This window comes from Engraulis encrasicolus, chromosome 14 (genome assembly GCF_034702125.1).
Source record: "Engraulis encrasicolus isolate BLACKSEA-1 chromosome 14, IST_EnEncr_1.0, whole genome shotgun sequence".
In the NCBI taxonomy this organism is placed as follows: Eukaryota; Metazoa; Chordata; class Actinopteri; order Clupeiformes; family Engraulidae; genus Engraulis; species Engraulis encrasicolus.
In genome coordinates this window covers 28,486,647-28,499,146 of record NC_085870.1, presented here as the reverse complement: position 1 = coordinate 28,499,146, position 12,500 = coordinate 28,486,647, and the positions used below count along the sequence as shown (strand labels likewise).

At 45.0% G+C, this 12,500-nt stretch overlaps 1 protein-coding gene across 4 annotated transcripts in view; it reads right to left on the bottom strand.

Annotated features, from left to right (window-relative positions):
- Positions 1–12,500, bottom strand: part of srgap3 (SLIT-ROBO Rho GTPase activating protein 3) — a 196,403-nt gene that overhangs the window by 60,028 nt on the left and 123,875 nt on the right. For all 4 annotated transcript variants that reach the window (XM_063215336.1, XM_063215337.1, XM_063215338.1 and 1 more), the window contains exon 7: positions 5,712–5,933. In XM_063215336.1, the coding sequence (XP_063071406.1) occupies positions 5,712–5,933 (222 nt within the window). The remainder of the gene's footprint in view (positions 1–5,711; positions 5,934–12,500) is intronic.

Sequence of the window (12,500 nt, the reverse complement as noted above, 5' to 3'; positions counted from 1 at the left end):
AACACACAGTGACATCGACACGCACACACACACACACACACACACACACACACACACACACACACACACACACACACACACACACACACACACACACACACACACACACACACACACACACACACACACACACACACACACACACACAGACATGCACATAAACATACGCACACACATGCATGCTCACACGTACAGATGCATACACAAAGGCACACACACACACAGAATAGAATAGAATAGAATAGAGTAAGTCTCAAGAAGAAGTAGTGTAGTACCATAATGAACTCCATTCCACCAGTGGATCGCTGTGAAAGACATTGAAAAGTTAACCGCTATAATACTACACTACTATGACATTAGCTGCTCCTCCTACTCAAGCGAGTAGGTCGCTTTTCTGCTTTGCTCCTGCCTAACTTCAATTTCTTTACTTTTTTTTCTTTTTTTTCACACTATATCTTGGATTTTATTTGCCATATACACAGTTTTTAACAAGTTTAGAGAAGAACAACAGAGGTTTTTACATTAGTGTTTTTCACAAGAGAACCTAGAAGTCAAAACAATTGCCGAGCTGAAACAATAACAAAATGCGACAACGACAGTCCAAAAAATGGATACTGCTGGAACAACGGATTTCTGCCCTGGAATCCTTACTGGGTGATCGCCTATCAAAGACTGAAGGAAGTCCTGAAACAGGTGCCGCAAATGCAAAAGCGGACCAACGACCGGCTGATGTGACATTTGTGACGCTGGACGAAACACCTGGCAAAAGCTTCGCAAAGCAAAATGTGAGTAGGCCTACTCACTATTGGGAAAGCAAAGGGGCTCGACCCAAAAACAGAGATAAAATACTAACTTCAACACCAGTGCGGTCTGCTGCTGCCAGACCAACTTTTTCAGGGCAGCCCATAAAACTTCAAAATCGATTTGAGTGCCTTGAACAAGTGGAACCAGTTGCTCCCAGAATAAAAACTGAACGTACACCGCATTGGAATAACAAGAACAAAGTTAGACGGCAGCTGCCTGCCTCTCCTACAACACTTGTTGTTGGTGATCTGAGTGTGAAAAATATCGGAAATGGAACTTTTAAAGTGTCCTGTCTGCCCCATGCATCCGTACGTGAGACCAAGGACAGTATCCCACAATTGGTGTCTGACCACAGATCTATTGATCGCCTTGTTGTTCACTGTGGGGCAGCGGATCTGTTCAAAGAGCAAATAACTGTCAAAAAGGATTTTAATGACTTATTTTCAACTCTAAAAGATCTGAAAATTCCATTCTTCATCAGCGGGCCAATACCAGCACCATGCTATCGCGACTTTGCGTTTTCGAGATTAAATTGCCTAAACACATGGCTGTCAAGGACATGCAGATCCAACGGTATCAGCTTTGTTGACAATTTCGACCGTTTCTGGAGACGCACTGTACTTTTCAAAAAAAACAGTGCAGAACTGAGTTGGACCGGCGCCAAAGTGCTGACAGACCAGTTGGTTTACAGCATTGAGACCTTGGGCGCTGATAAGCGGCCTGTATCTGTATCCACTCAGACACAGTGCTCTTTCAACAAGCCCTCTGTGCCTGTAAGTGTGCAAACTGAGCCACAGACTGGCGAAAGCACACACACAGATGACGTAGCCAAGTCCCTCTCTGCTCAAGTGGAAAACAACGGAACACACAGAACTCGCCACAAACTGAACCAGCTTTCGGAACAGCTGGAAGATCTGTCACAGAAACTGGCAGCAAGCCGCTCGCCGGAGATCAAGTGTTCACCTCCTTGTCGGACTGGCAAAATGCCATTGGCATCACCAATTCCACCTCCCAGGTCTGCCAAAAAGCGACTGTCCACACAGGAAATAGGAAATGTGGTTTCCTCAAAACCAAACTCACCCCCCAGATGTGGTGAAACGCAGCCACCAGCAAGCCCTGGCAACGGCGACAAAATGCAATCACCAATGGAATCACAACCTTCCCGGAACGACGAAACACCATCTTCATCTCCCAGACTGAGATTTCCAGAAACTATGGCGAGACTACTCCCCTATGCCAGATCTACCTTTTCTACCCCCAGACATTCCTACCAAGCCTCCTATGCGGATATTTCTCAAGGTCAACCTCATTCTACCCCAAAATCTAAAAGGATACTTCCATCCATGACTGCACCCAAAAAAGGCAAGGCCCCACAACCACCTGTCTGTGCTCTGGAGTACAGTAGTATCAGTGAGGATGACATGGTTGAAAGCACAGTCTGATATCAACTGGGTCCCTACCCACATAGTAACAGTTGTTTTGAAAATAAGCAGATAAGGGGACCCGTGGACAATCTTATTCCAGTTCGAACAACAAAACGAGGTCTCTTGAGGACACGCATACATTCCCCCAAGACGGCAAGCATGGGAAACCTCAGACTTGTCCCAAAAAAACTCACTACCACAGTGGAAATGCCTCCAATGCTCAATGCTAAATTAGCTTTACAGAATAGTAGATCTCTAAGGAACAAGCCTTTTGTTGTCAACGAGTTTATCTGTACCCACAACCTTGATTTTTTATTTTTAACTGAAACATGGCTGGAAAAATCCACTAGCTCTATCACACTTATAGAAGCAACTCCGTCACACTTTAATTTCATTAGTACAGAAAGGCAGAATAAACAGGGAGGGGGGATAGCAATTATTTTCAAGGCACTGTTTCAATGTCAAAAGACATCACTAGGTGAATTTTCATCTTTTGAATACTTAGCTGCAGTTCTAAAATGTTCTTCTGACATACTGTTATTGACTATTTACAGACCTCCAAGACTTTCTGCACCACTCTTCTTAGAGGAATTTGGTGAGCTGTTGTCGAATGTTTGTGTGGACTATGATAGCTTGTTTATAGCAGGCGATTTTAATTTTTACGTGGACGACTTAGAGAATGTCTATGCTAAGGAATTTTTAAGTCTTATTGACATTTTTAGCCTCACACAGCATGTAACAGGACCAACACACAACCAAGGTCACACTTTAGACCTAATAATAACAAAAGGCCTTAATGCTTGTGCTAGTGTCAAAGACTATGGCTTTTCTGACCATTACTGCATTTTTTCTGATGTTTCTATGTACCCTCATGTTCAAAGGGAATCTGTTACAGTCAAAAAACGTATAATCAACTGTGAGACAGCCTCACTCTTTCAGCAAGCACTTTCAGAGATCCAAAGTCAAACCTCAGAGAGTGCAGATGATCTCATGGTTAATTTTAATTCAAGGATGACCCGTATTATGGATGTTATTGCCCCCGAAAAAATCAAAACAGTGGGACGTGAAAAAGCACCTTGGAGAAAGAATCCCACAGTTATATTGCTAAAGCAAGAATGCAGGAGGGCTGAAAGACAGTGGCGTAAATCCAAACTTGAAGTCCACTACCAAATCTATAAACACACACTCTCGAAATACAACCAAGAAATTTCTAAAGCTAGACAATCTTTTTTCTCTGACATAATTAACAGAAATATTAATAATGCACGTGTCCTGTTTGGCACTGTGGAAAAGCTAGCAAGGCCCCCAAATCTAATGCCCTCTGAGTTCCTCTCAGTCAGCAAATGCAATGAGTTCGCATCCTTTTTCAAAGGAAAGATTGAAAAAATACGTGCAAACATACTCACACATGTGCAACCGACCCAAGATTCAGACCAGCTTGCTATGGTGAAGTTAAATCCTAACCTCATGAGAAATTTTCATTTAGTTGATGTGGACATTCTTAATAGAACGGTACAAAGTCTTAGCTCCTCCACATCTGACTTAGATATTTTACCAACAGCCTTCTTCAAATCCATCTTAAATCTAATATCATCAGATGTACTTCAGATCATCAACACCTCACTACAAACAGGCATATTCCCAGGCTGTCTGAAAGAAGCAGTTGTGAAACCCTTACTGAAAAAGAACAACCTGGATGCACTGGTACTAAACAACTATAGGCCCATATCCAATTTACCATTCATGGGTAAAATAATAGAGAAAATTGTTTTTAACCAATTAACTGCTTTTCTAATGTCTAATAGCTATTTTGATAAGTTTCAATCAGGTTTCCGTGCCTACCACAGCACTGAAACAGCTCTTATTAAAGTTATGAATGACATAAGATTGAATTCTGATGCTGGCAAATCATCCGTCTTGGTACTTCTTGATTTGAGTGCTGCTTTCGACACAGTTAATCATTCTATATTACTACATAGACTGGAACACTGGGTTGGCTTTACGGGCATAGTGATCGACTGGTTAAAATCGTACTTACAACAAAGAAGTTTTTTTGTTGCCATTGGAAGACATACTTCACCACCAATGTCTCTGGATTGTGGGGTCCCCCAGGGCTCAATTCTGGGACCACTACTGTTCAATCTGTATATGTTGCCACTGGGACACATTATCGAGAATAACTCCATAAATTACCATAGCTATGCGGATGATACCCAGCTCTACTTATCTATGTCCCCAAATGACTATACCCCCCTTGAATCACTCTATCATTGCATGGACCAAATTAACAAATGGATGTCTCACAATTTCCTCCAGCTGAACACAGATAAAACTGAAGTAATTATATTTGGGAAAAGAGAGGAGAGACAAAAGATTGCTACTATCCTTGAAACGAAGGGACTGAAAGCAAGGGAAACAGTTAAAAATCTTGGGGTCCTCATTGACAGTGACCTAAACTTCAACAGTCACATGAAAGCTATTACTAAGTCTGCATTTTATCACATAAAAAAACGTCTCTAAATTTAGGGGCCTGATGTCTAAACATGATCTGGAGAAGCTAATACATGCCTTTATTTCTAGTAAAGTTGATTACTGTAACAGTCTTTTTACTGGCCTCCCCAATAAAACCATTAAACAGCTTCAACTTGTACAAAACGCAGCTGCAAGGGTTCTTACAAAGACAAGGAAGTTCGACCACATTACTCCAATTTTAAGATCGCTGCATTGGCTCCCAGTAAGCTACAGAATTGATTTTAAGGCTATGCTACTTGTGTTTAAAATCACTAAATGGAATGGGACCCACATATCTACTGGATATGTTTCAGCTGTATGCACCAACTAGGTCACTAAGGTCAACGGAGAAGAATTTGCTGGTGATTCCAAAAGTCAAAACAAAGTGTGGAGAGGCAGCCTTTAGCTTCTATGCTTCAAAGCTTTGGAACCAGCTTCCAGATGACATAAAAAATGCACCCACTATTGATAGCTTTAAATCTAGACTCAAGACAAAGCTGTTCTCAGATGCTTTCCCCTAGCTTAAATTACTTATTCTTATTATTTTTATTTTTTATTTAATTTGTTTTATTTTATTTTATTTTATTATTATTTTTACCTTATGTTTTATCTTAATGTTTTTAAATGCTTTTTGACTCTAATTCATTTCCTTCTTTCTTCCCTGTTTCCTTTCATTTACATTTGTGAACTTTGTGAAGCACATTGAGTTGCACCTGTGTATGAAATGCGCTATATAAATAAACTTGCCTTGCCTTGCCTTGCCTTACACTACTATGACATACAGTACAACAGGGCCTTTTGCAATGCACGTCTTAGTCATTGCCATTCTGGTAACAGCAAATTTATAACGCTGTATCTCAATGGGCTAAAGTGGCCTCATAGCCACTACACACATGCACAATGTGAGCTATACATAATAGACCTATATAAAAAGAATTATAATGAGAAATGACATTGGCGCGTCCCACCCACCTCGTCTCCCATGTGTGGCAGGTACTCGAAGCGCATGGGTGGGCAGAAGACCTGGTTGTGCATGTCCATGAGCTTGTGCTTGTCGCTGCGGGGGTCCAGGTTGTCCACGGCGTTCTCGATGACGTCCAGGCCCTCGTGGCGGGACGTCTCCAGGCTGTACTCGGCCGACAGGTACGTACGCAGGGTGCGCGCCAGGCTGGCATGGTAGCCCAGGTCACAGCACTGCAAGAGTTGAGAAAAGGAGATTTTGGTCAAATGGGTTTAAGTCAATTGTTCAGCTGGTGCAGGCGTCACTCTTAAATACTTAAATACATTGGGCAGATTGGACTCTATAATGGACAATGACCATCACCCCTTGCACTCAGTCTTTACCAACCAGCGAAGTCTGTTCAGCCACAGATTCCTCGCCATTCCCTGCAAGACTGACAGGCTGCGGAAGTCCTTTGTCCCCAGGGCCATCCAGCTATTTAATTCAACAACTCAGAAGAACACAATGAAAGAGATTGTTATTGGTGACTGGTACCCCCCCCGGCCATGCCCCCCTTCCATGTCCCCCTTCCATCCCCCTCCTTCAACAATCAGTAACAACTATTACAATGAGAGACTTTTTTATATCTGAATGTTTAATGTGAAATAATCTATAAATAAAGTAAAATAATATTTTTTTTATTTTTGTATGTATGCTACTAGACACCTAAATTTCCTTCGGGATTAATAAATATTACTCTACTCTACTCTACTCTACTCTACTTAGACTGTGAGGGTGCTGGCCAAAATGTTCAACTTCAAAGTTTTTCAAAAAGCAGACCGCACCTGGCATGAATTGTGCTGTGGCCTCCTTTTTGACAAAGCCAAACTGACCTCCTTCTCTTTATAGTCCTGTCTCTACACCAAATGCTTGAATGTCTGTCTCAACGTCATTAACCAACTTGTATCTTACTACAGAAATTAAACCTTTAATACGAGGAGAGGAGAGGAGAGGAGAGGAGAGGAGAGGAGAGGAGAGGAGAGGAGAGGAGAGGAGAGGAGAGGAGAGGAGAGGAGAGGAGAGGAGAGGAGAGGAGAGGAGAGGAGAGGAGAGCAGAAGTGAAGTGAAGTGAAGTGAAGTGAAGTCAAGATAGGAAAGGAAAGGAAAGGAAAGGAAAATAAAGGAGGAGAGGAGAGGAGAGAAGAAGGGATGAGAGAAGAGAAGAGGAGAGAAGAGAGGAGAGGGGAGGAGAGGAGAGGAGAAGAGAGGAGAGAAGAGGAGAGGAGAGGAGAGGAGAGGAGAAGAGAGGAGAGGAGAGGAGAGGAGAGGAGAGGAGAAAAGGAAGGGAGGGGAAGAGAGTGGAAAAGAGTTGAGTGGAAAAGAGGAGAGGAAGTGGAGCGGAGGAGAGAGGGAGAAGAGAGAGTGGAGTTGAGTGGAGAGGAACAGACAGGAGCGACAAAAGCCAGAACACTCAATGCCTCCAAGTGCTAAACAAGAGACGGCAAATGTTGTATAACACTGGCCAAAATGCACCATCGACTTAATCAACTTAAAGCAGCTTCATTTTCATTTTGCACGCTGGAATCAGAGTTGGAGAAATGAAATACGGCACTGAACGTTGCCAGCTGGCAATAAAGAGATGCAGGGGACACAGTCCCGTGCCGTTGGAAACACAGACATAAAACAGCCTCCCTGCTTTGGAAATCCAATATATATATATACAGTATACTGTACTAAAAGCCCCCCACCCCCCTGCATAATATGATGTAACACTCCACTTGCACGCTCCAGTCTGTGGGATGTGGTGTGTGTGTGTGTGTGTGTGTGTGTGTGTGTGTGTGTGTGTGTGTGTGTGTGTGTGTGTGTGTGTGTGTGTGCGCGCGTGTGTGTGCATGCGTGCGTGTGTGTGTGCATGCCCTTGTGTGGTGTGTGTGAGACAATGCCTGCATGTGAGTGCACTCATGTTAATGAGTGTGTGTGTGAGAGAGTGAATGTTTGCATGAGTGTGCGTGTGTGTGTGTGTGTGTGTGTGGGTGGGGGGTGATAGAGAGACAATGTGTGACAATGTGTTTCTGTTTGCATGTGTGAGCGTGCATGTGTGTGTGTGTTTGTGTCTGATTGTGTGTGTGTGTGTCTGTGTCTGTGTGTGTGTGCGTACGTGCGTGCGTGCGTGTGCGTGCGTGTATACTACACCCCACCATAATGTGATGTAACACAATATAACAGCAGCAAATGAGAAGCGCGGGCTACGCAGGATATCCTGCTGTAATTAGAGGAACAGGAACAGGGGTATAATAACATGAGGCCAATTTAACTACTCTCTCTCTCCAGGTTCAACTTCCTCATGCGCCAAAGGGGGACTGCTACTAGGGCATTCAAAAACACAACTGCACTACCCTACGGTAATGAACACAAATATTACAATGTGTGTGTGTGTGTGTGTGTGTGTGTGTGTGTGTGTGTGTGTGTGTGTGTGTGTGTGTGTGTGTGTGTGTGTGTGTGTGTGTGTGTGTGTGTGTGTGTGTGCGCGTGTGTGCGCGTGCGTGCGTGCGTGTGTGTGTGTGTTTGCGTGCATGCGTGCGTGTGTGTGTGAGAGTGTGTATTGGGGACAGGCAATATAAAGCCACTACCTCATTACTCTACACTAATGAACACAATGTTTGTGTGTGTGTGTGTGTGTGTGTGTGTGTGTGTGTGTGTGTGTGTGTGTGTGTGTGTGTGTGTGTGTGTGTGTGTGTGTGTGTGTGTGTGTATTGCGGACAGGTGATTTAAAGCCACTACTCCACTACACTACACTAATGAACACAATGACTGTGTGTGTGTGCGTCCGTGCGTGCGTGCGTGCGTGCGTGCATGTGTGTGTGTTGGGGGCACAGAGCCCCAAGTCGCCCTGGAGCAAGAGTGCAACACAGTTGTACTGTGCGCGCCACCACACGTGTGTTTAGAACTGCACCGCACCGCACCGCAGGGTTGACCACAGCACGCAGCAGAGCAGAGCCAGAGGGGCAGGAGGAATGCATGAATGAGTGTGAGTGTGAGTGTGTGTGTGTGTGTGTGTGTGTGTGTGTGTGTGTGTGTGTGTGTGTGTGTGTGTGTGTGTGTGTGTGTGTGTGTGTGTGTGCGTGCGTGTATGTGTGTGTGTGTGTGTGTGTGACTCTGTGTGTGTGTGTGTGTGTGTGTGTGTGTGTGTGTGTGTGTGTGTGTGTGTGTGTGTGTGTGTGTGTGTGTGTGTGTGTGTGTGTGTGTGTGTGTGTGTGTGTGTGTGTGTTCGTGTATGTATATGTGCATGTGTTTAAAATTATGTGTATGTAGCCTATGTTGTGTGCGCAGCCCAGCCAGGAAGGATGTGTGTGTGTGTGTGTGTGTAGTCTATGTGTACATGCGTGCATGTGTGTGTGTCTGTGTGTGCACATGCGTGGGTGCATCATGCCTGTGTATGTACTGTATACTGTATGTATGTGTGTGTGTGTGTGAGTGTGTGTTTGGTGGAACAGATTGTTAGCAGCTGCCTTTCATCAGGAGCTCAGAACTCCGCTGCACATCCCACAAGCAGCTCAGCTCAACAGCAGGAGAGAGAGAGAGAGAGAGAGAGAGAGAGAGAGAGAGAGAGAGAGAGAGAGAGAGAGAGAGAGAGAGAGAGTATTTGCCATTAGCACCTGAACAGATTAGCACCTGAATACACAAGACACTCTTTTATAGCAAATACCATCAAGCTGAAGCAAGCCGAGCTTGGCTGCGATGCACTACACCAGTGAATCCCAAACCTTTTCAGTGGGGACCCCTTTTTGGACTTTTGAATTTTCACAACCCCCCCACCCACTATGGTCTCAGCCCAGCAATGGATTTCTAGCCCGGGTAATGTTTTGGTCCATTATTATTGCTAGATTTTCCATAAATAGTTTGTCCGCTAATATTGCTAGAAATTCATAGGACAGCAAATACATCTATTAGCTGTTAACTGTTAACCTGTGATGTTATGCCCCTTTTCTAAGTGAGCCCCCTTCAGTACCTCTGCAATCCCCAGTGTGAGAACCTCTGAACTACATACGCACCACGCCACGCCATCCCTGACACGACTACGACTATAAAAAGTGTGGCAAATGCGAACGATGAGAGACGATAGGAGTCGAGACATTTTAAGAGCTAAGGACATTGAGCTGTGCTGTGCTGGGAGTGTACAGTTTTATAGTGAACAGCGATGAGCTGAGCTGAGCTGGGATAGACACGCATGCATGGCGGAAAACTAAGAAAAATAGAGATGCACTCAGAGAGTGCAGACCTCCGCCAAGGAAGCTGTTGAACATTTGACTATGTTACACCCATTTTTCCTCAAATATTTCTGCCTTGTTTTTGTGGAGTTAGAAACTGAAATCTCAAAAGTCGCCCTAACCCGCAATAGTGAAAAATCTTTTTTTTTAAATTCTGGATCCGGACCATGATCCGGATCACCACCAAAACGCAATCACTCGTCCCTTTTCCAACAACTCCACAACAGTTCATCAAAAATCCGTTCATAACTTTTTGAGTTATCCTGCTGACAGACAAACAGACAGACAGACAGACAAACCAAGGAGACCGAAAACATAACCTCCTTGGCGAAGGTTAACACTGTGGCGAAAGTGAATGATGAGAGACGAGACGTTTTAAGAGCTAAGAACATTGAGATGTGCCGTGCCGGGATTGCACAGTTTCACAGTGAACAGCGTTGATCTGGGCTGAGCTGGGATAGACACGCATGCATGCCGAAAAACTATGAAAACTACGACAAAGAGCGAATGATGAGAGAGGAGAGAAAACACAGACGCTTAACAGGGACAATTTTATTACGTGGTGGTACAGATCCAACCATGTGATATCTGATTTTTATGGGGGGACTTTTCCTCTCTCTCTCTCTCTCTCTCTCTCTCTCTCTCTCTCTCTCTCTCTCTCTCTCTCTCTCTCTCTCTCTCTCTCTCTCGTATTGAGTGCTTTGGAGAAGGGCCTGTGTGCTTGACAATCGGGGGACTTTTCCTCTCTCTCTCTCTCTCTCTCTCTCTCTCTCTCTCTCTCTCTCTCTCTCTCTCTCTCTCTCTCTCTCTCTCTCTCTCTCTCTCGCTCTCTCTCTCTCTCTTGTATTGAGTGCTTTGGAGAAGTGCCTGTGTGCCTGACTAGCGCAGTGTCATGCAGATGAAACTGTTCCACAGCTCCAGTCTGCTTCGCTATGTGTATGTCTGGCCAACACTGAATGTCTGGCCCTGATGAACACACGGACACACACATACATACGCACACACACACACACACACACACACAGACACACACACACACACACACACACACACACACACACACACACACACACACACACACACACACACACACACACACACACACACACACACACACACACACACACACACACACACACACACACACACACACACACACAGGCAGGCAGTCCGGATCTCCTCCCAACACAGGAAGTAGTGCTTACAATCACTTTCGCTCAGCACAGCCACAGTCACAGTCAAGAGTCACAGAGATCGACTCACACAGAGTGGTGTGGCCAATGGTCATGGCCTATTCTGGACTCCCACGCCTTATGCCAAAATGAAAACAAAAGACCAAACAACAAATAAAAACAACGAGGACAGATTCAACTAGGACGGATTACTGCACGGGTCTACCGGGCCCGGGCCCAAGGGCAGAATAGTCAAGGGGGCCCTGAAGCCCAAGTCTCTACATTTTCATTGTCATATTGCGTGACAAGTGCCCTTTTAACCAGGGCCGCTGACAGCTTTTGCTGGGCCCGGGACAAAGTTATCTGAAAGGGCCCCCACCCAATACAGATAATGTAATGAGGACCCAATTATGGGCCCCCTTTCTCCTTGGTCCCGGGACAACAGACCCTTTTGTCCCCCCTGTCAGCATCCCTGCTTTTAACAACTATATTCTCAAGGATTTTCTCTGAAGACTAACCCCTATAATAACCACAACATAGCCTCTCACACACATCTGGCCCACAACCCTGAATTGTTTTTTACACAAGCAGCACCCATTGAAGGGGGGCCTTTCTTCTTGTCTGTCCCAGGGGCCCAGGGAGTCACAAACCATCCCTGAGTGACAACACATATGCCAACCACAAAACAAATGGACTGCATTCACATAGCACTTTGTGCACTACTCCAGTGAGTCCTGAAAGCGGTTTACAACCTATTACCTCACATTCACCCAACAAAACAAAAGATAAACAAAAACAAACAAATGCAACTACACAGACCAAAGGAACCAATTGCGTTCGTCCAGTCTGAAACATCTGAGGCGTCTGAGGTGTGTATGTGTGTGTATGTGTGTGTACATGTGTGTGTGTGTGTGTGTGTGTGTGTGTGTGTGTGTGTGTGTGTGTGTGTGTGTGTGTGTGTGTGTGTGTGTGTGTGTGTGTGTGTGTGTGTGTGTGTGTGTGTGCGTCCGTGGGTGGTTGCGTCTGTGTGTGTGTGTGTGTGTGTGTGTGTGTGTGTGTGTGTGTGTGTGTGTGTGTGTGTGTGTGTGCGTCCGTGTGTGTGTGTGGGTGGGTGGTTGCGTGCGTGTGTCAGTGTGTGTGAGTGTGTGTGTGTGTGTGTGTGTGTGTGTGTGTGTGTGTGTGTGTGTGTGTGTGTGTGCATTTGTTCATACTGTACGTGTGTGTGTTTGTGTGCGTGCATGTGCATAATATGCTTGTGTGTGTGTGTGTGTGTGTGTGTGTGTGTGTGTGTGTGTGTGTGTGTGTGTGTGTGTGTGTGTGTGTTTGTGTGCGTGCATGTGCATTAAGTTCATGTGTGCGTGTGCGTGTGCGTGTGCGTGTG